This window comes from Sus scrofa, chromosome 15, assembly GCF_000003025.6.
Source record: "Sus scrofa isolate TJ Tabasco breed Duroc chromosome 15, Sscrofa11.1, whole genome shotgun sequence".
NCBI classification, from domain to species: Eukaryota; Metazoa; Chordata; class Mammalia; order Artiodactyla; family Suidae; genus Sus; species Sus scrofa.
This window is the reverse complement of record NC_010457.5, coordinates 19,919,470-19,943,446: the sequence shown is the minus strand read 5'-3', so window position 1 is coordinate 19,943,446 and position 23,977 is coordinate 19,919,470. Positions and strand designations below refer to the sequence as shown.

At 37.2% G+C, this 23,977-nt stretch overlaps 1 protein-coding gene across 2 annotated transcripts in view; it reads left to right on the top strand.

The window, feature by feature from the left end:
* The window catches only part of SLC35F5 (solute carrier family 35 member F5), a 47,331-nt gene extending 28,321 nt beyond the window's left edge, over window positions 1–19,010 (top strand). Inside the window, exons 13-16 of one of the 2 annotated variants that reach the window (NM_001243692.1) lie at window positions 1,325–1,415; window positions 6,138–6,292; window positions 6,952–7,045; window positions 18,173–18,424. In NM_001243692.1, the coding sequence (NP_001230621.1) occupies window positions 1,325–1,415; window positions 6,138–6,292; window positions 6,952–7,027 (322 nt within the window). In that variant the 3' untranslated portion in view covers window positions 7,028–7,045; window positions 18,173–18,424. Of the gene's footprint in view, window positions 1–1,324; window positions 1,416–6,137; window positions 6,293–6,951; window positions 7,046–18,172 lie in introns of both variants that reach the window. The other variant, XR_002338988.1, reaches the window with a different exon arrangement.

The following is a 23,977-nucleotide window of genomic DNA, read 5'->3' as shown; positions in this document are numbered from 1 at the left end:
TGACAGGAACTCCGAGAGCTTTATTTTTAATAAATATACACAATAGGGTTTCATTATGTTTGGCAGAATTTAATATAGGCTTTGGGGATGAATGAATATGAGTTGTAACAAAAATGTAATCTCTCTATTATGTGAGCATTCTGAGTTTGCTGTCTTGGAAAATTTTACATTTGGAGAAATAATAACATGTTTTGAAATATTTTATCCTTTTTCGTATTTAACTTAAGTTAAAAGAATAATACATACAAAAGTATACAAAACAGATTACAATGAAAAGGAGATCTCCCTTCTACCCCAACTTTTTATTCATTTTCCCCAGAGGCAGCCACTACTAACTTCTAAGCCTTCTACAAAATTTCTTTTTTTTTTGTTCTTTTTTATTTTATATTCCCAGCTGTGTAAATGAGTGCTTATTGTTGAATGGTTAAACTGGACACTTAAAGTCATATCAAAGCTATGTTTATCCTTACCTAAGATGGATTTCTCAGGACCTCAAAAAGGTTTTCAGATTATACTTTTACACTCATGCATTTAAAAGTACTTACGGTAGAGGTCCTGCTGTGGTACACCGGGATCCATAGTGTCTCTGTGGCTCCAGGATGTGGGTTCGATCCTTGGCCTGGCACAGTGGGTTAAAGGATCCTGCGTTGCCACAGCTGTGGCGTATGCCACAGCTGCGGCTCCGATCTGATACCTGGCCCAGAAACTTCATATGCCGCAGAACAGCCAAAAAAAGGGAAAAAAAAAAGTATTTATGCTAACAACTCAGTAGCAGTAAGATAATCAGTGAAACAAACTTTTTTTTCCCCCAACACTAAACCAAATCAAAGGAGCAACACACATCTAAAGACTTAGTTTTAATGAGGGTGAGATATTTTTGCTTTGATGACACACTCACCTGTTGGCTTATTAGTTTTTTAGTCTATATTGTCAGGTATTGTCCTGAAATTTTAATATAGCTATTCTCTTTGTTTGCTAAGTATCATTATCACAAAACTATATAAGAATTATTTTGACAGTTTTGGAATAAAAGTTAATAAAATATAATCTATACATCCAGAGTTGAATAACTTCTATAAGCAGATCTAGAAAATGGCGTAAAGTCTTTTGAAATTTTCATGTATATATTTGATTTTTAATATTTGAAGATAAAGTTTAAGATTCATCCTAGTAACTTTATTTTTATTATGTCGTAGTCCATCCTGGGCTTTTATTTTTGCTCCTGATCTCTTTTGCCTATATTTTAGGATAGTCTTTGATCATTATTTTTCTTTGATTCTCTTTTTTGGTATGGAAATGCATATTTTCTTTTTCTTTTTTTTAGGGGCTGCTTTCTTACCTCATCATTGATAGGTACACTTGCACTTAGCCTTACAATACCTCTGTCCATAATAGCTGATATGTGTATGCAAAAGGTAAGGCAAACTATTTATAATATATTTTAGGTATATTGCTATAGCTAATGAAACATAAGGAATGTGGCTAAATTGTAAGAGAGATGACCATGGACTTCCTGTTGTGGCTCAGCAGGTTAAGGACCTGACATTGTTGTTTCTGTGAGGATGTGGGTTTGATCCCTGGCCTCGCTCAGTGGGTTAAGGATCCACTGTTGCTGTGGTTGTGACATAGGCTGGAAGTTGCAGCTTTGATTCAACTCCTGGCTTGGGAGCATCCATATGCTGCAGGTATAGCCCTAAAAAGAAGGAAAAAAAATAGAGATGACCGTGAATAATATACTTGATGCTTTCTCTTCTAAGATGTTTTACTACATAAAGATATAAAAAGTACCAAAGAAATGGATAATCTGTTGCATTTTTAGCCTTTCAATTGTTTACCCTAATTTATAAATTAAGGGCAGTTTCTTTATATGTTGTTCTTCAGTTTTGGAGCTGACTATATTCCTTTGGTAAGTCCATGATATGGAATAGGAGGTCTGTTTTATCGTGTAAGTAGTAGTGTTTTGATTTCTAAGATAACTCCAAAGATTCCTTAACACTGTGCTAATATCTCATGGATATGAGCACACAGGAAAAACATCATTTCTCAGTGAATGCTCTTGTCCGTCTGGACTCAGCAGGGCAGGTGCTCTTTCTCTCTTCTATGAAGTCCTGGATTCTTTTGGTAACTGCTGGCAATGATAGTAACACTGCAGAAAGAGAGTCGGGTGTGGTCCCTTCTGGGAGCCTGAAGAAAGTTCTTTAGTGCAGGGGCACCAGGGAGAAAAGAGGTATGCCATTGGCTGATGCTCAGAGACAGTTGTGTAGCTTTTTGTCACTCAGTTCAGTACTCGTAAGCTTTTAATACTGTGTATTAAGTAACAAAATAGTGTGTGTTAATTTGAAGAGGAAACACTTTAAAGCCCAAAAGGCTTATAATGTGTAAAAGTTATAATTGTTTTTTTGTTTGTTTATTTTTGGGAGTGGGGGTTCCACAAGTGTAGCATATGGAAGTTCCCAGGCTAGGGGTTAAATTGGAGCTGCAGCTGCTGGCCTTTGCCACAGCCACAGCCCTGCCAGATCTGAGCCATGTCTGTAACCTACTCCACAGCTCATGGCAATGCTGGATCCCCAACCCACTGAGGGAGGACAGGGATAGAACCCGTATTCTCATGGATACTAGTTGGGTTCATTTCTGCTGAGCCACAATGGAAACTCCTACAATCAGATTTTTTTTTTTTCTGCTTTTTTAGGGCTGCACTGGCGGCATATGGAGGTTCCCAGGCTAGGGGTCAAATTGGAGCTGTATGCCACAGCCACAGCAACGCCACATCCTAGCTGCGTCTGCGACCTACACCACAGCTTATGGCAATGCCAGATCCTTAACCCACTGAGTGAGGCCAGGGATCGAACCTGCATCCTCATGGATCCTAGTCAGGTTCGTTAACTGCTGAGCCATGGTGGGAACCACTAATCAGATTTTTAAAACTTTTTTCTTTAGATCTTTATGTGGTTTTTAGGATAAAGGCATAATGCTTTCAATGATATGTATCCTTTTTATTCAAAAACAATTCTGTGCTGATATTTAATTTTGTTTTTTGGCTCAGCAAATTCTTATTTATTTGTCATGGTTAGGAATGGAAATCTCTATAACTGAGAATTATCTTAACGTGTATCATGCATTTTCAAAGAATGTGAATATTATAAAATATATGTAACACTGAAGTTGTAGATAATTAGATCCTGTCATAGATCTAGGTCCTTTTGCATTTCAGGGTCATAATCTTGAATATCAACTGAAATTTATTCTAGTGAAACTGGGGAAGTGCTGCTTATTAGAGGATTTTGGCAGATTGTTGTGTAAATGAACTTTACCAAACTGATATTTTGAGAACATGAGCTTTTTGGAAAATTTGAAAAGTAAAAATTGGGAGTTCCTGTTGTGGCGCAGCGGAAACGAATCCGACTAGGAACCATGAGGTTGCGGGTTCAATCCCTGGCCTTGCTCAGTGGATTAAGAATCCTGCGTTGCTGTGAGCTGTGGTGTAGGTTGTAGACGCAGCTGGGATCTGGTGTTGCTGTGGCTCTGGTGTAGACTGGTGGCTACAGCGTGGATTAGACTCCTAGCCTTGGAACCTCCATATGCCGTGGGAGCGGCCCTAGAAAAGACAAAAAGAAAAAGAAAAAGAAAAATTGGAGGTTAATTTAAGGGAGTTTTAAAAAAAAGAACTGTCACAGGGGACCCAATTTTATTAAATGATTGTTTAATTTATTTGAATATTTTAAGATGAAAGGAAAGAGAAAATATTTGTATATGTAGGATAAAGGCAGTCTTTTCTTGATTGTCTTCACATCTAGATTTAGGCAATTTGCAGCAATTGAAGGCAGGCAGATACCTTCTGGAAAAGTAGAAGGGTGTGTCCCAGAGCTGCAATAGAAACTGGAGAGGAGAAATCTACTTTCATGGGGTTTTTCACTTCTAATAGCCAAGCATATTTATATATAGCTTCTGAAATTTTAGCATTTGTCAACATTATTTATTGTGCTTAAGATAGATTTTTTTTTAACCTTTGACATTTGGTATGTAGGAAACATCCTTGATCGTATTCAGATTTGTAGCCAGATATATTTCAGAAATCAGACTCTTATTTATGTAGGCAATTTTGTTTTTTAATGTCTTCATTAAAAAATTGTCTTGGAGATCAAATTAAAAGTTTTTTATTACATAGCAACACATAAATAACTGCATCTTTTTCCTTTTTTCAGCCACGCCTGTGGCATATGGAAGTTCTCAGGCTAGCGGTTGAATTGGAGCTGCAGCTGCAGGTTCACGCCACAGCCACAGCAATGTGAGATTTGAGCTGCATCTGTGACCTACACTGCAGCTTGTGACAACGCCAGATCCTTAACCCACTGATTGAGGCCAGGGATTGAATCCACATCCTCATGAATACTACTTTGGATTCTTAATCCACTGAGCCACAATGGGAACTCCTATGACTACATTGTTAAAAGTGAATTTTTCCTTTAAAAGTCAGGGTTTTACTTTCGTTTATGTAATTTGCTTTTATTCAGTTACAAAATAGGGTTTTTAGTTTAATATTCATGAAATCATTCTATCAACTATATTTTTAATTCTCATTAGTCATGTTTTTAATACTTTTTCTGTTCTTGGGTCATTTAAATTCATCATAGTTTTTTCTAGATTATTAAATATTCTTACAAATATTTCAAGAATATGTTATACCAATATTTTAATAACATTGTGAAGGCTTTTGAGTACTGACTTCTCTTTCTTAGGTGTCCTTTGGCTGACTGAGCCTGTGTGTATGTACATATAAGCAGGACGTGCATATTAAAAGTTGTCAGTAGTTAAAAGTTGTCAGTATTCTTGTGTTACGCATTATGAGTTCCTCATTAAAAAAAAAAAAAATTGTTCTCACATAACCCCTTTACTCTGAATAGTGATTCTGTGAAATAGAATAATATGTTTCCCACCAGAAGGATTCTTGCCTTTGATTTTACACCTTTTTTTAAAATGCATAAAGAGAGCAAGCAGTTTTTCTTACCTATTTTAAAGATAGGAGTTATTATTTTTGTCATTATTTTGAAAACAGAGTACCAGTGTATTGCAGCTGAGTCTCAGTAATTAATCAGTGAGGGCTTTTTGGCAATTGTTTTTTTTTTTTTTTGTTTTGTTTTTGTTTTGTTTTGTTTTAGATCATTTTTATTTTATTTTATTTTTTTTATAATTTTTTTTTTTATTTTCCCACTGTACAGCAAGGGGGTCAGGTTATCCTTAGGCAATTGTTTTTGATTCTTAGTTGAATCTAGATGATAAAGGAAAGAATGATTTTTTTTTTTTTTTTGGTAACTTTACCATCTCACTGTTTTTTAATCTTCTTGACAACACTAATGAAATGATGGATTGGAGGGTCAAACTGGGTTATCTGAGGGCTCCTTAACTGCTGAGGCTCCGCTTGCTGCCTGTCTTCTCTGGCTCGTGTTTCCTAGTGAAAGTATTTCTATTTGTAGTCTTTATTTTACTTAGTCATGATTTCCTTTTGAATCTTTTTCATTTGTTCCTAGATAATCAAGCTAAAATTATTTTCATCAATAAAAGTTTTGCAGGTTTCACTTGAGTTTTTATCTTCTTTTATTTGTTTATTAGATTTTTAAAAAATTATTTCTGCAATACAATTTTTTTCTACTATAAAGAGTTTTATCTTCTTTTAAAGAACCATTAACATAACAACCTATCACAGCTATAACATAACCTAGTTTTTTAAAAATGAGAGTTTTTAAAGATGATTTCAGAAACTTAATGAGAGGAATCAGCTTGAGAATAGGTAGTAAGCAGTAAAGAAGAAATGGACAACTGATCTGTAAGACAAAAGCTTAAAATTTCATAGTTCTGTATTCAACTAATAAATGCAAGCCATGCCTTCATGCCTTTTCATTAGGTTGTTTTCCAAGTGAAAGGCATTTTTGTTGCTAATTTAAGCAAGTGGTTAGTAGGTTGAAGTCCCAAATCCTTATATTTAATAATAATGTATTTAATATGTTTTGAATACTTAGTATTATTTTCTTAGTGTTTTAATTCCTGCAAGTTTTTGTAAATGGAAAGCTTATGTTTAAGGGAAAATTAATAATAATTGTGGGTTTTTTTAAAAAATTTTTTTTCCTATCTCTTACTTTTAGGTGCAGTTCTCTTGGTTATTTTTTGCAGGCGCTATCCATGTATTTTTTTCATTTTTCATTGTAACTCTCTTGTGCCATTATAATAATTGGGATCCTGTGATGGTGGGAATCAGAAGAATTTTTGTCTTTATATGCAGAAAACATCGAATTCAGAGGTAGGTTAAGTGCCAATATAAATTAAAAAAATAATGTTTGATAAGTAAATTGAGAATCATATCATGCTGGCCTAGCCTTTAGACATTCTATGAAGAATTATTAAAAGGTTTAATTTTATATGTACCATGACAGATAAAATAATTCATTCAGATCCTTTGGGTGATAAAATAGTTTCTCATAACTGCTTTTTAAAAATTAAATGTTTTAACTCATAGGTAAAACCCAAGTGCTTACTGTTTTGCTATAATGAATTTAAATGTAGAATATGTCTATTGGTTCGAACAAAATTCATAATAAAATATAACATGTCAGATTTTCTTTTTCAGAAAGTTCTCTTGTGGCACAGGGGTTCAAGGTCCAGCATTGTCACTGCAGCGGCTTGGGTCTCTGCTGTGGCATGGGTTCAGTCCCTAGCTCGGGAACTTCTACATGCCGCAGGTGTGGCCAAAAATAACTTTTCTATTTTGATTTTTTTCTCTTTAAAAGAAAAAGCTTTTTACATTCTTCTCTAAAAAGAACTTGGGACAATTTGCTGGGAAATATTGCCCTAGTCTTAGTTCTACCCTCAAGCCTCAGACAGTGGAATAGATAATTTGTAAGGGTTCCTTTCAGCTCTAAAGCTTTCCTAACTATTGCCTTTTTTTTTTTTTTTTTAAAGGGTTCCAGAAGACAGTGAACAGTGTGAGAGTCTCATTCCTATGCACAGTGTTTCTCAGGAGGATGGAGCTAGTTAGCTGTTGTCTTTAGTCCAGGTTTGTGTGTTAGCCAGCATTGTGTTGAATAAGGTTCTCATTCCTGTGTCAGTCAAATGCGGAATTGATTTTCCAAAATTAGTTGTTTTGAGAGGCAATACAGCCTAGTCCAATTCCAGAGTTAAACTGCTTGGAATCCATTCCCAGTTTCTGTGGGTACTAGCTGTGTGACTTTATGCAAGGTTCTTAACTTCACTCTGCCTCAGTTTTCTTGTGAAATGGAGTTGAAGTAGACCCTCCGTCACAAAGTTGTTTCAAGTGTTAAGTACTTGGTAAGTTTGAAATACATATAATATAGTAACTGACTCAAATTGATTCCCAGGTTTTTTGTTTTTTTGAAAAGGAAGAACTTGAATTGCCTTCATTTGCAGATTACATGGTTATATTTAGAAATTCTAAGGAACTTGCAAAGGTTGCTAGAATAAGTGAGTTTAGCAAAGTCACAGATACAGTGTCAATATATAAAGTATCTTCCTAATCCTTCTATATGTAACAATGAACAATAAGTGAAACTTTAAAAATTATTCCAGGAGTTCCAGTCATGGCGCAGCGGAAATGAATCTGACTAGGAACCATGAGGTTGCGGGTTATATCACTGGCCTTGCCCAGTGGATTAAGGATCTGGCATTGCTGTGAGCTGTCGTGTAGGTCACAGATGCGGCTCAGATCCTGCGTTGCTATGGCTGTGGTATAGGCCAGCAGCTGTAGCTCTGATTTGACCCTAGCCCGGGAACTTCCATATGCCGTGGGTGTGGCCCTAAAAAGACAAAAAGACAAAAAAATTAAAAATAAATAAATAAAAATTATTCCATAAATAATAGACGTTTAAAAATACAGGAGTTTTCTTTGTGACTCAGTGGGTTAAAAACCCAACTAGTATCCATGAGGATGCAGGTTCAATCCCTGACCTCGCTCCGTGGATTAAGGATCCCACATTGCTGTGGGCTGTGGTATAGGTTGCAAATGCAGCTTGGATGCCATGTTGCTATGGCTGTGGCGAAGGCTGGCAGCTGTAGCTCTGATTTGATTCCTAGCCTGTGAATTTCCCTATGCTGCAGGTGCGGCCCTAAAAAAAAGAAAAGAAAAATAAAATAAAATACTTACTAATACATTTAACAAACATTGTGAAAGACCTATAGATGGAAAATCAAAAAATAATTCAGAGAAAAATTAGAGATATAAGTAAATGGAGAAATACAGTAATGTATTCATGGATTGACTGACTCAACCCATTAAGATATACTATTAATGAGTTATCCCTAAATTGATTTATGGATTGAATGTAGTTCCAATCAGTATTCTAATAGGCTTTGTTGTAGAAATTGGCAAGATGATGTCCTAAAATAACCAAAGCAATTAAAAAATTTACTTCTGTTTGGTTTTTTTGTTTTATTTTTTTAAATTTATTTATTTATTTATTTTTTGTCTTTTGTCTTTTGTTGTTGTTGTTGTTGCTATTTCTTGGGCCGCTCCCGTGGCATATGGAGTTTCCCAGGCTAGGGGTTGAATCGGAGCTGTAGCCACCGGCCTACGCCAGAGCCACAGCAACGCGGGATCCGAGCCGCGTCTGCAACCTACACCACAGCTCACGGCAACGCCGGATCGATAACCCACTGAGCAAGGGCAGGGACCGAACCCGCAACCTCATGGTTCCTAGTCGGATTCGTTAACCACTGCGCCACGACGGGAACTCCTGTTTGTTTTTTTAATTAAAGTATAATTGACCTACAGCATTGTTGGATCTGGATGCACAATGTAGTGATTTGATATTTCTATACATTACAAAATGACCACTAGTGATCCCAAGCTTTAACTATTACTTACTTATATTCATACTAAGGGTCATCATTTTATTTAATGATGCTTTAGAAGAATATTTTTTCTCTGAGTATAAAATTAAGAAAAATGTAATATCCAATCTTTTCTCTATGCATGTGTGTGTTTACCATAATTTGCACAACATATATATATACTGATTCTCTGTGCCTTTCACTTAACAATATTTTAAGAACACTGCCACATTTATTTAAGAAATAGTATCTTTTATATATTTCTTACATAGCAGAAAAAGTATGTGATAGTTTGTTTCTTTTAATGAGCTCTTAAAAAGCAATTATGTATTTAGAGTGAGAGACCACAATAAATTACTGAAATTTTGGAGATTCTGGTCCCTTTCTTCTGAAATAATTTAAGACAGTTTATATTGAAATGTTTCTTGATTACTCTTCTCACCTAGATCATTGAACACCTCCTGTCAATTCCTTGTGCTCACGCAGGCCATGTAGCTTAAGTTTATCTTCATGATAAATTCACCTCTATCCTAAGGCTGTTTATCTTGGTTTTGTGTTTTTCTTTGATTGGTCATTTTTTATTCTAGTTTTCATTGGTATTATGGTTATACATCCACATAGTTAGAAGAGTGAGAATTCTACAAGACTTCTTGTGCAATGCAGCTGTCTCTTGCACTGCCTGTCCTACTTTCATTCTTATCCCACCCCGAGGAATTACTTTAAACTCTTTGCTGATTCTTTTGATGTTTTCCTCTCCATCTAAGTACCATGCTAATTCTTCTATTTCTTGATTTCTCAGTTTTTGGCATTATTAGTTGATTCTCCCACTATGGTACATGAGGATAGGTACTTTGAGTTATCCCTTCCTCTCCTCCACCCTCCCATTTGCCTGTATCCAACCCTATATGATTCCTACCTCCTCATCATCCCAGTATAGTTATCCTTTGATTTTGGATAGATGTGTAATCATTGTCTACATTGCTATAAATATACAAATGTTATTTTTTAATCTGAGCCATGTAGGATTGTGCCTAGCATTTACCCAGTCCAAATACCTTCTGTTACTACCCTTTTTAGAGAATAAACCTCAGATCTTCTGGGATAGAGAAGGCACTTGATCAGCTGTGAAAAGTAAGACGAGGGCGTCTGAGTATCTTAACTGCTTTTTCCATAAACTTTGTACCAGTCTGCCTATTTTTAGTTATTTCTTTAACCCTCCTTATGGAGATATGTGGTTGTATTTCTTCATTTCTAGCTAAGACTTAGCTGCTTTTTTCTTTTGGCCACACTTGTGGCATGTGGAAGTTCTTGGGCAAGGGATTGAACCCGTGCCACAGTAGCAACACAAGCTACTGCAATAACAATGCTGGATCCTTAACCTACTCTACCACAAGGGAACTCCTAGCTGCTATTTTCTCATTTCTGCTCTTTGTCCATGTGGTTTTTTCCTTTAAAAAGTCTCTCTCTCTTTTTTTTTTTTTTTTTGTCTTTTTACTGAGGTTTTTTTGGGGACAAAGTAGAACTAAGTATGTATTTATTTGTCATGTCTAAAAAAATGGAAGTAGTTATTCTTCAAAACTTTTTTTAAGATTTTAATTTTTTCCAGTATAGTTGATTTACAGTGTTCTGTCAGTTTGTACTGTACAGCAAAGTGACCCAGTCATATATACATATATATTCTTTTTCTCACATTATCTCTTCCATCCTCTTCCATCAGAACTGACTAAATAGAGTTCCCTGTGCTATACAGTAGGATCTTACTGCTTATCCACTCCAAATGCAATAGTTTGCATCTATTAACCCCAAACTCTCATTCCATCCCACTCCTTCCCCCTTCCCCTTGGCAATCCCCAAGTCTGTTCTCCAGATCCATGGGTTTCTTTTCTGTAGAAAGGTTTATTTATGCTGTATATTAGATTCCAGATATAAGTGACATCATTTGGTATTTGTCCTTCTCTTTCTGACTTGCTTCACTTCGTATGGGAGTCTTTAGTTCCATCCATGTTGCCGCAAATGGCATTATTTTGTTCTTTTTCATGGCTACATAGTATTCCACTGTGTATATATACCACATCTTCTTAATCCATTCATCTATTGATAGACATTTAGGTTGTTTCCATGTCTTTGCTATTGTGAATAGTGCTGCAGTGAACATATGGGTGCATGTATCTTTTTCAGTGCAATTTTTGTCTGGATATATGCCCAGGAATGGGATTGCTGGGTCACATGGTAGTTCTATATTTAGTTTTCTGAGGTATTTCCATAGTGGTTGTACCAATTTACATTCCCACCAACAGTGTAGGAGGGTTCCTTTTTCTCCACATCCTCTCCAGCATTTATTTGTTGACTTGTTAATGATGGCTCTTCTGACCAGTGTGAGATGGTACCTCATTATAGTTTTGATTTTCATTTCTCTAATAATTAGTGATGTTGAGCATTTTTTCATGTGCCTGTTGGCCGTCTGTATATCTTCTTTGGAGAAACGTCTACTCAGTGTTCTGCCCATTTTTCAGTTGGATTTTTTTTTTTTTTTTTTTTTTTTTTTGCTGTTGAGCTGTATGAGTTGTTTGTATATTTTAGATATTTAGGCCCTGGTCAGTTGCATCATTTGAAACTATTTTCTCCCATTCCATAGGTTGTCGTTTTGTTTGTTTGTTTTTTGGTTTCCTTTGCTGTGCAAAAGCTTGTCAGTTTGATTAAGTCCCATTGGTTTATATTTGCTTTTATTTCTTTTTTTTTTTTTTTTTTGTCTTTTTTGCCATTTCTAGGGCTGCTCCCACGGCATATGGAGGTTCCCAGGCTAGGGGTTGAATCGGAGCTATAGCACCGGCCTACGCCAGAGCCACAGCAACGCAGGATCTGAGCTGTGTCTGCAGCCTACACCGCAGCTCATGGCAATGCCAGATCCTTAACCCACTGAGCGAGGCCAGGGATTGAACCCACAACCTCATGTTTCCTAGTCGGATTCGTTAACCACTGCACCACGACGGGAACTCCTGCTTTTATTTCTGTTGCTTTGGGAGACTGACCTAAGAAAACACTTGTAAGGTTGATGTCAGAGAATGTTTTGCCTATGTACTCTTCCAGGAGTTTGATGGTGTCTTGCTTTAAGTTTAAGTCTTTAAATCATTTCAAGTTTATTTTTGTGTGAGGGTATGTTCCAGTTTCATTGATTTACATGTAGCTGTCCAGTTTTCCCAGCACCATTTGCTGAAAAGACTGTTTTTTTTCCCATTTTATATTCTTCTTCTTCTTCTTTTTTTTTTTTTTTTTTTGGTCTTTTTAGGGCCGCACCCATGGCATATGGAAGTTCCCAGGCTAGGGGTGGAATTGGAGCTGTAGCTGCCAGCCTATGTACAGCCACTGCAACATGGGATCCAAACTGTGTCTGTGACCTACACCACAGCTCATGGCAACGCCCACTGAGTGAGCCCAGGGATTGAACCTGCATCCTCATGGATCCTAGTCAGATTCATTTCCACTGAGTCATGACGGGAACTCCTGTAAGAGTTTTTATCATGAATGGATGTTGGACTTTGTCACATGCTTTTTCTGCATCTATTGAGATGATCATGTGTTTTTTGACTTTTCTTTTTTTAATGTGGTGTATGACATTGATTGATTTGCGTATGTTGAACCTTCCTTGTGAACTTGGGATGAATCCCACTTTGTCATGGTATATGATCTTTTTTATATGTTATTGCATTTGGTTAGCTAACATTTTGTTGAGGATTTTTGCATCTATATTCATCAAAGATACTGGCCTATAATTTTCTTTTTTGGTAGTATCTTTGTCTGGTTTTGGTATTAGGGTGATGGTGGCCTCATAGAATGTCTTTGGGAGTGTTTCTTCTTCTTCAACGTTTTGGAAAATTTTAAGAAGAATGGTTATAAGTTCTTCTTTGTAAGTTTGGTAGAATTTGCCTGTGAAGCCATATGGTCCTGGGCTTTTGCTTGTAGGGACTGTTTTTATTACATATTCAATTTCACTTTTAGTGGTGGGTCTGTTCAGTTGATCTATTTCTTCTCTATTCAGTTTTGGCAGGCTGTAAGTCTCTAGAAAGTTGTCCATTTCTTCTAGGTTGTCAAATTTGTTGTCATACAATTGTTCATAGTATTCTCTTACGGTTTTTTGTATTTCTGCAGTATCTGTTGAGATTTCTTTTTAATTTCTTATTTTGTTTATTTGAGTTCTTTCTCTCCTCTTCTTGATGAGTCTGGCCAGAGGTTTGTCAATTTTGTTTACCCTTTCAAAGAACCAGCTTTTGGTTTTATTGATTTTTTTCTATTGTATTTTGATTCTCTATTTTATTGATTTCCTCCCTCATCTTTATGATTTCTTTCCTTCTGCTGACTTCGGTTTTGATCTTCTTTTTCTAATTCTTTTAGGCGGTAGGTTAAGTTGTTGATTTGAGATTTTTCTTCTTTTCTGAGGAAGGCGTGTATCGCTCTGAACTTCCCTCTAGGCACTGCTTTTGGGGCATCCCATAGATTTTGTATGATTGTGTCTTCATTATCATTTTTCTCAAGGTATTTTTTAATTTCCTTTTTGATTTCCTCATTGACCCCCCCTTTTTTTTTTTCTTTTTTTTTTTTGTCTTTTGTCTTTGTAGGGCTGCACCCATGGCACATGGAGGTTCCCAGGCCAGTAGCTGAATGGGAGCTGCAGCCGCTGGCCTATGCCATAGACACAGCTACGCAAGATGTGAGCTGCGTCTGCAACCTATACCACAGCCCATGGCAACACTGGATCCTCAACCCACTGAGCAAGGCCAGGAATCGAACCTGTGTCCTCATGGATGCTAGTCAGACTTGTTTCCACTGAGTCATGATGGGAATTCCCCATTGGTTTTTTTAGTAGCATGTTGTTTAGTCTCCATGTAATCAGTTTTTTCTCATTTCTTTTCCTGTGGTTGATTTCTAGTTTCATGCCATTGTGATCAGAGAAGATCCTTGAAAGAATTTCTATACTCTTAAATTTGTTGAAGTTAGTTTTGTGCTCCAGTATGTGGTCAGTCCTTGAGAATGTTCCATGTGCATTTGAAAAGAATATATATTCTGATTTTCTTTTGGATATAATGTCCTAAAACTGTCAATGAAGTGTAACTTTTCTATTGTGTCATTTAGGACCTCTGTTGACTTACTAATTTTCTGTCTGGAGGATCTGTCTATTGATATGAGTGGGGTGTTAAATTATCCCACTATTATTGTATGCCCATCAGTTTCTCCTTTTATGTCTGCTAATATTTGTTGTATGTATCTGGGTGCTCCAATATTAGGGGCATATATGTTGGGGATTGTAATATCCTCTTCTTGAATGGATCCTTTTATAAATAAATAGTGTCCTTCTTTGTCTTTCTTTATGGCTTTCATTTTAAAGTCTATTTTCTCTGGTATGAGTATTGTGATTCCTGCTTTCTTGTCTTGTCCTGTCTTGGCATGAAATATCTTTTGTCATCCCCTTACTTTCAATCTATATGTGTCCTTTGCCCTAAGGTGAGTCTCTTATAGACAGCAGATTGTAGGCTCTTGCTTTTTTTATCCAATCTGCCACTCTGTGTCTTTTGATTGGAGCATTCAGTCCATTGACATTTAAGGTAATTATTGATAAATATGTATTTTTTACCATTTTAAACCTTGTTTTTCTTTGTTCCTTTCTTTTTTTTTTTTTTTTTTTTTGGTTGGATGATTTCCTTTCAACCACATTCTAAAAAAAAAAAGAGTCTAGATTTTCTTACCTTCCCCACATTTTATGATTTTTGAAGTACTTTTTTAATATCTTCATGTTTGTCCTTTTGCTGTTTCTTGTGTTTATTGTCACTTTTACAATAGTTTTTTTTTTCCTTTTAGATCTTTACACTGGCTTATTTAAGTGATTGCTTTCCAGTTGTGATTTCCTCCATCCTATTTCTTCTTTTTTATTTAGAGAAGCCCTTTCAGTATTTCTTTTAGAATGGTTTAGTATTGCTATGCTCTTTAGTTTTTGTTTGTTGGAGAAATTTTTTATTTCTCCTTTTATTTTAAATGAAATGCTTGCTGTGTAGAGTATAATAGGGTGCAAATTTTTTCCTTTTAGAACTTTGAATATATCTTGTCACTCCCTTCTGGCCTGTATCGTTTCTGTAGAGAAATCAGCTGATAGCCTTATGGGGGTTCCCGTATAATTAATACTTTGTTTTTATCTTGCTGCCTTTAGAATCCTCTCTGTCTTTAGCTTTTGCCGTTTTTATTGTAATATCTTGATGTGGGCCTGTTTGGGTACCAACTTGTTTGGGGCCCTCTGTGCTTCCTGTATCTTCATGTCTGCTTTCTTTGATTTGGAAAGTTTTCAACCATAATTTCTTCAAATATATTTTCAATCCCCTTTTCTTTTTCTTCTCCTTCCGGAATCCCTATTATACATAGACTGACCCACTCTATATTATCCCATAGATCTCATGTTGGGTTCATGCATTTCCATTTGGTTTTCTGTCTGCTGTCCTGATGGGGTGATTTCCATTATTCTATCTTCCAAGTCACTAATTAGTTCATCTGCATTATTCGTTTTGCTCTTTAGTGCCTTTATCTCAGTTTGAGTCTTTGCAAATGAGTTTTCTGATTTTTCTTGGCTCATCTTTATATTTTCTAGTTTCTTTCTAAAGTAATCTGCATTACTGTTCATACCTGCTCTTAATTCCTTCACATCCACCCTAATTTCTTCAGTATTTTCACTATCTCCTTTTTGAACTCGGTATCTATCAGATTGCAGAGGTCTGTTTCATTGTTTGCTGCTTCAGGTGAATTCTCCTGTTCTTTTAACTGGGAATGGTTCCTGAACTTCATCATTTTGCTTATATTTTTCTTGTTCTGTGAGTTTAGGGAAACCAACTACTATAGTCTTGGAGGACTATTTCTATGCAAGAGTGCCCCTTTGTATTTTGTTGGAGGTTACTATTTATGCTTGTTGTGGGAGTTTGGATATTTGCTCTCTCTTTCCTCAGTGTGATCAGGCGGTTATCCTCTTTTTTTTTTTTTTTTTTTTTTTTTTGTCTTTTGTCTTTGTTGTTGTTGTTGTTGTTGTTATTGTTGCTATTTCTTGGGCCGCTCCGAGGCATATGGAGGTTCCCAGGCTAGGGGTTGAATCGGAGCTGTAGCCACCAGCCTACGCCAGAGCCACAGCAACTCGGGATCCGAGCCGCGTCTGCAACCTACACCACAGCTCACGGCAACGCTGGATCGTTAACCCACTGAGCAAGGGCAGGGATCGAACCCGCAACCTCATGGTTCCTAGTCGGATTCGTTAACCACTGCGCCACGATGGGAACTCCCTTTTTTTTTTTTTTTTTTTCCGGTTATCCTCTTGATAGGGTGCTATGTGTGTTTCCAGAGAGAAGGAGGCAATGGGTAGGACTAGTAGTTAGTGCCTAGTTGTTGGGCTCTTGATAGTAGCAACGACTCACTGGAAGGTGGCACAGGCTACTTCTAGTTCCAGGGCCCTGGGAAGTGGTAGATTTAGGCAGTGCCAAGAGCATTTGGTGGTGGCATCAGCAGGGTATGTGAATTCCCAAGGGAGTGAGAGCAACAATGGGTGATGTTCAGTCACAGTGCCCTCCTCTGTGGTGCCCTCTGAGGTGACTGGGGCTGAAAGTGGTGCCTGTTCACAGACCCCTGGTGGTGGAGGGCCATGTCCACCTCTGGAGACAAGAGATAACTGTCAGAGCCACCTGTAGACCACACAGAAGCACCCTATCCAGCTTAGCCCATGTAGGAGGTACTGCACAGGCTGTTCCTAGTTGCAGGGTTCTGGGAAATGACAGTGATCAGGCATGTGTAGGCCGTGCCTAGAGTGGCAGTGAGAGCAGCAGGGTGGGTGTGTTCCCAGGGGAGTGAGAGCAACAACGGGTGGTGCTTAGTTCCAGTGCCTTCTTCTTTGCTGACCTCTGAGGTGACTGGGGCTGCAGGGGGAGACGGTTTACAGACCCCTGGTGGTGACGTGCCATCCCTCCCACCCCCCGCCATTTTTTGAGATGACTGCTGTGGTTTGTCCCTGCCTCCTGTAGATCACGGCAGAGGCACCGTGTTGCACTTAGCCCCCTGCTGCTTTTAACCCACAGAAGAGGTACCCAGCCACCTGTAGCCCATACAGGAGGTGCTCAGTCTCCTATAGCCCGAGCAAGTGGTACTTTGCCACCTGTAGCCTGCACCAGAGGTGCCCCACCCTCTCAGAGTCTGCATGTTTACTGGGAAAGAGATTCCTATGGCAGTCCACCCCTCCTCCTCTTTCCCTCCCCAACAGTGGTGCCTTGCCTCTCCTGTGGGGCCAGACCTCCTCCTGGGTTCCCTTGGCTATGGTGCTTGGCTCCCCAGCCTGTGGCACACCACTCCCTAGCCCCTCAGACTGTCTCCACACAGCCAACCTTAGTCCTCTCCCCTGAACTGATCTCTGGAGCCTGAGTCTCAGCTCCCAGCCCCTGCCCGAGCCTCTCAGACTGTGGTGTCCAGGGTGGTGGTGCAGATGATTTGTGCAGCTCTCACTATGCTTTGCCCTCCTCAGTCCAGCTGCTGCTCTTTTCTCAGCAGCTTTGAGGTTCCTCTGTCTCTGCCGATCTCCCAATCAGTTAGGTGGCTTCCCAGGGTATGGGTTCCCATCCTCTTTAACAGCTCCCTCTCAGGAGTTCTAGTCCTATTCTGATTCCTTTTCTGTCTCTCTCTGTTTTTTCCCCCTTTTGTTCTACCCAGTTATGTGGAGGGTTTCCTGTCCTTTTTGGAGGTTTAAGGTCTTCTGCCAGCATTCAGATGTTCTGTGCAAATCACTCTACATGTAGATGTTTTTTTAATGTGTTTGTGGGAAAAGTTGAGCACCATATCTTAACTCCTCTGCTGTCTTGATCCTTCTCCCTAAAATTTTTAATGCTGTAATTTACACAGTTTCCATCCCTAGTATGCTATGCACTATTCCCATACTTACACTCATACCCACCCTCAATCAGATATTTTTGGAAGTGAGAGATGGATGAAGAGGAGATAAGATAGAACAACAGAGTAGAATAAAGTAAGATAGGCTGGGCAGGAGTCTTTTTCTCAGTAAGGGTAATGGTGGAGTGTACCATGAGTAAAACAGTTATTATGTGATCTCAAAACTTGTGTTGGATGCCAGCCTTTGGCATTGCTGTAGAACTCACTGTCATGAGTTCTTAGTACTCACCTCAATTTATAATATCCAATTATTAAGTATGTATACTATGTTTAATATACATTTTAATGTTAAGATAATCTGATTTTTAAAATATAAACTATAGAAATTAAAGCTGTGACAATTGTAATCTAATGATGACTATGTGTTTGTTTTTATTTTTAGCTTGATGATGGAGCAATGTACAGCGAAGAGACAATCTCTGGCAAGTTTTTGTAGAAAAATGTTTCAGTGCCTAGTCTGAAAAATAACAGTTTCAGTTCTTTGGAACTCTAAAATATATTTTCCTCATATCTGTTTTCTTCATTTTCGTAATGAAGTACTTTGCTATGTAGCTGTGTACATATCACTACAGTTATAGGAAGTTTCAGTCTACAGTCCATCTAAAGGACCAACCTGCCTTACACATCTCAAGGAATTCAGCTGGTGAAATAATTTGAACTAATCAAGGGATAAAATTTTAATGTTCTGGAGACTTTATTTTCACATATTACTTGTTAAATGCTGGACTATACTATGAAAAGGTTTTCAAGAGATTATTTAAGTATGTAATAGATCAGTGTTTCTTACAGGTAAAATGCTAAAATAAGCTGCCTACAATAGGTACGGATTATATTTTTGAGTTTTGTAGAATATTACAAATTAACACAGAAAATGTTTAATTTATGCAACACATGTTCACACAAATTTGGTGGGACATTAGAAAGAATCACTATTTGAAAAAAGATCTGGTTCACTTATACTACATATTATCCTTTCCTAGCATTAGGTGCCTTGTACTTTAAATCTGTGACAAAACATGAAAAATTTTTAAAGGGGAAGTATTATTGTAAAAATGAAGAATTATGTATTTCTAAAGGTTGTATTGCTGTAAATTTAATTGATAAAGCTCTGCTTATTTAGAGTTTTGAAGAAATATTCTCTCTTCAATTAAACATTTTCATAATGGAATGATGTAAATTGAAGTGATAAAGAGTATTAAAATAAAATGTTTATATATATATGTGTGTGTGTGTATGTTACAGATCTGTCAATTGTTTTCAATTTTTTTCATGTATAAATGTGCCACTTTATTCTTGAACTGGATGTCTCTTCTTTAAATAGTTTTAGTTTTCCTAAATAAATTTTTATGGTTAAAAACCATAGGAAATTCTGCTTTAAAAATTACATTTTAATTTTTCCTCAACTTTAAATATAAAATACTTCTGATTTTTTTTTTTCTGTTTTTTTTTAGGGCCCCACCCACGGCATATGGAGGTTCCAGGCAAGGTATCATATTGGAGCTGTAGCTGCCTGCCTACACCACAGCCATAGCAATGTGGGATCCGAGCCGCATCTGTGACCTACCTCACAGCTGATGGCAATGCCAGATCCTTAACGAACTGAGGAAGGCCAGGGATCGAACCCAAGTCCTTACGATTTTAGTCGAGTTTGTTACCACTGAGCCACAATGGGAACTCCTAAAATACTTCTGATTTTAATTGTTAACCTTAGGCCTTATATGTGTTTATTGTGCAGCTGCTCCTGGACTCTATTCTCTATAGACCCCAGAGGATGAGTATATGTCTCAGGATTCACCCAGGCGTTTTTTTTTTTTTTGCCTTTTTGTCTTTTTAGGGCTGCACCCGTGGCACATGGAAGTTCCCAGGCTAGAGGTCTAATTGGAGCTGTAGCTTCCGGCCTACGTCCGAGCTGCATCTGCAACCTACACCACAGCTCATGGCAACACCAGATCCTTAACCCACTGAGCCAGGCCAGGAGTTGAACCTGCAACTTCATGGTTCCTAGTCGGATTTGTTTCCGCTGTGCCATGACAGGAACTCCCACTCAGGCTTTTGATTAATCAAAACACATTTCCATCTCAAGTTTTGTGAGAGTAGTTCATTTCTCTTCAAAATATCTTAACAAATATGATTTTTTTTTTTTTTTTTGAGGTCCATACCTGCAGCATATGGAAATTAGCAGGCTAAAGGTTGAATTGGAGCTGCAGCCACTGGCCAACACCACAGCCACAGCAACACAGGATCCAAGCCATGTCTGTGACCTGCAGCACAGCTCACAGCAACACTGGATCCATAACCCTCTGAGTAAGGCCAGGGATCAAACCTGCATCCTCATGGATATTAGTAGGGTTTGTTCCACTGAGCCGTAGTGGGAACTCCTAACAAATCTGATGTTTAAAAATTCCCTTTGCAGTGTTTAGCTTCAATTTGTCTTACTCACATTTTTAAAATTGCTTTGGTGTTACCATAAGTCTAAAGTGAAATTTAGCCATCTCTCTGCTTGTCCTCAGAACGTTTATATTAATTTAAAAGACTATTTGTTGATAATATTAACTTGAAAAGATAGCTTTTGTTAGCTTGGCACAGGTTAAAGGCATGTAAAGAATGTGGACTTAAATTTTCTTTTTTTTAAAAAAAATAGCTTAATGGAGTAACATTTTAATTACTCCAAGACTAATTTTGGTTGAACTTTATTATCTCTATACCTTTCTATATTCTGTTTTTGCTGTTGACAGTTTATCAGTACCTTTCAGTAATTTATAGAACAAAATAGTTCAAACAGTGAAGGTGAAATTCAAGCTTTATGTTATCTGTAAATATTGTAGGAAAGGAAGTTGAACTGAGAATGTTTTGCTTGTCCCTGTGCTCTGTGTTCACATGTTATACAGGTGTATGTTGTCATTCAGGATTCCAGGAGTAGGAAGCCTTGTTAACATACCAGGTGAGTCTTGAGGTCTTCTGCTAGGCCATGCTTTTTTTTTTTTTTTTTAATCAAAGAAACAACCTCTTTAGAAGGAAGCACTATTACACTGGTTACCTCAAAGTATGAATTACTTCAGCTTTGCCTACCTACTTATTATCTTTTCTCCCAGGTTTTATTTTTCATAATGATTTTTGCATTTGCCTACTATACATGGAAAGTAAGCAATTGAGGTCTTCATTTTTTTGTACCTTTGTAGTTAAGGGTTCATCTCAAGATGTTAAATTATGGTAAATAACTTCCATTCTGTGATTACCCAGAAATCTAGGTATCAGGGCCCTAGGATCATGGCAGCCACATTGCAGGCCTTTGCAAATGTTGGCAGATGTTATATTCAAGTAACTGCTAATGTCCTTCATTTCTGTTAGAACAGTGTTGGCCCATGATTATATTTTTCTAACTCTAAAGACCCAAATAGGGGTTTCTAATACCTTGTTTCAGTCTTCTACTTTTCCTCCCATACATAATTTAAATCCCATTACTGTATTATGTTTCAAATTATGACCTTGATGGAAGGAAGTCTGCTGTTTTGTCAGAAAGGCTTTCTGTTAGATGAACATCAGAATGTCTACTACAACAAAACTGGAAAATAAAGCAGCCTTAAAAGTGCTTTGATGAATGTTTTTCTGGAACTTGTAAGAGCCATTAGATGTATGGAATACACCTATACTTAGTCCTTATAAATAAATTTTGATTAAAAAAATCAATATATTGGCTTCTATCAGCCTGACTTAACTGATTCCTTAGACAGGTATTCCTTCTGACAACCAATGAATAAAGTCCATTGTTTCTATAGGAGTGAGCTCACAAGTTTAAATGAATGTTCTCAAAAGTATACAGTCTTATTTCAGGAAGAAGGCTAATAATGCCCACTTGACAGTGAATCATGCAGAACCAATTTGGGGTTGCAAGGTATGACTTCTCTAGAAGCCAAGGTTTTTCATAAGGCACTTTGGTAAGTAATGTTTGTAGTACTAATCTTCAGTGAGCTGGTTGAAAAAATAGAATATCTTTAAAGAAGGAATTAGAAAATATCTTTTCCAGAATCATATTAGCAAATAAATGTTTTTATTTTGAGCAATTCTAGTTGACATAATCCTGTGTCATTTCTCCCTACTTTCCTTTTGAAATATTCTTTATTACTTAATAATAAAAGAAGCATTCAAAGAATTGAGAGATGACTGCTACCCTGTGACATCTGTAGGTTTAACCTATATACAGCTAACATAGTTGTGTGCTGATTTATTTCTTTATTTTTAGTTTTTAGGGTTTTTTTTTGTTGTTATTTCCCCAATACATTATTTTTTCTACTGTGCAGCATGGCGACCCAGTTACATATACATGTATGCATTTTTTTTTCCTCACATTATCATGCTCCATCATAAGTGACTAGACATAGTTCCCAGTGCTGCACAGCAGGATCTCATTGCTAATCCATTCCAAAGGCAAAAGTTTGCATCTATTAACCCCAAGCTCCCAATTCATCCCACTCCCTCCCCCTCCCTCTTGGCAACCACAAGTCTATTCTCCAAGTCCATGATTTTCTTTTCTGTGGAAAGGTTCATTTGTGCCGTATATTAGACTTCAGAGATAAGTGATATCATATGGCATTTGTCTTTCTTTCTTATTTCACTCAGTATGAGAGTCTCTAGTTCCATCCATGTTGCTGCAAATGGCATTATTTTGTTCTTTTTTATGGCTGAGTAGTATTCTGTGCTGATTTTTTTAATGGTGACAAGGCATATGTAATATTTTCAGTTTATAGAATTTGAAGTTAGGGTTCTATTTTAGTATGTAATTTACCAAAAATTCCATTTAGATAAATTGAGATACATTTTTTACATAGACATGCAGCTTTTAGACCCTCCCCCACATTTCCTATCAGCCTCATCCATCTGTAGAAAAATTAATAGTACAGTATTTCATAGTTCATACACTAGATGTACACAGGCTCTTAAATACTAAGAGCCTTTAAAAAGCTAGGGACAGAAAAGGAGTTAATTGTAAATTTGAAGCAAGTAATGACAGTTGGGAATTTATTGTCCTTTTTTTTGGTCTTTTTGCCATTTCTTGGGCCGCTGCTATGGCATATGGAGGGTCCCAGACTAGGGGTTGAATCGGAGCTGTAGCCACTGGCCTACATCAGAGCCACAGCAACGCTGGATCCGAGCCGCATCTGCGACTTATACCACAGCTTATGGCAACGCTGGATCCTTAAACCCCCGAGCCAGGGGTTCAACTTTGTGGTTCCTACTCGGATTCGTTAACCACTGAGTCATGACGAGAACTCTGGGAATTTATTGTCCTATTGACATGAAGCTTTTTGTTTTGCCCTCAGGCATCAAGATTACATGATAATTGAAATCTTTATTTTAACTTAACTAGTATTAAATTACCTTATTTTCATTCTGATTTTTTTTTTGATTTTCTAAAAACAAATGTGGTTTATGTATCTTAGAAAATAAACATTGGCAGTTCACCTTGTAGCACGGTGGAAATGAATCTGACTGAGGATGTGAGTTCAATCCCTGGCCTCTCTCAGTGGGCCAGGGATCTGGCATTGCTATGAGCTGTGGTGTAGGTTGCAGATGCAGCTCAGATCTGGTGTTACTATGGTTGTGGTGTAGGCCGGCAGCTTTAGCTCCAATTTGATCCCTAGCCTGGGAACTTCCATATGCCGTGGGAGTGGCCCAAGAAATGGCAAAAAGACAAAAAAAAAAAAAAAAAAAAAACCAACAACCCAAAAAACTAAATATCATTTTAATGTTACATTAAAAAAACAATGAAATTTCCTATATGAAATAAAATTTCCTATATGAAATACACATATTAGAATGTCAACTAATGAAATCATTGGCATAACCTTTGGAAAAATTACATATGAAAAGTAATTTATATTCTCTGGTTAGGCACATTGGCTGAAATGCTAATATGAAATGGTAAAATCTCCAGTGAGAACATTGTGAATTTTTGGTAACATGAATGATTTTATTTTTCATATGGAGATTTGGGGTAGAAACACTCAGATGAGGACAGCATTTCCTTCATGATACTTTAAAGTTGGAAAGGAAACCTTCCAAATTGGAACTTTTGAAGTTAAACTTCCAAACTGAAACTTTTACCAAGGTACTTTATTAAATTTTTAGTTTTTAATTTAATTTTACATGTTTTCTTTCTTAAGAGCTACTTTTATTGACTTTAACTTAG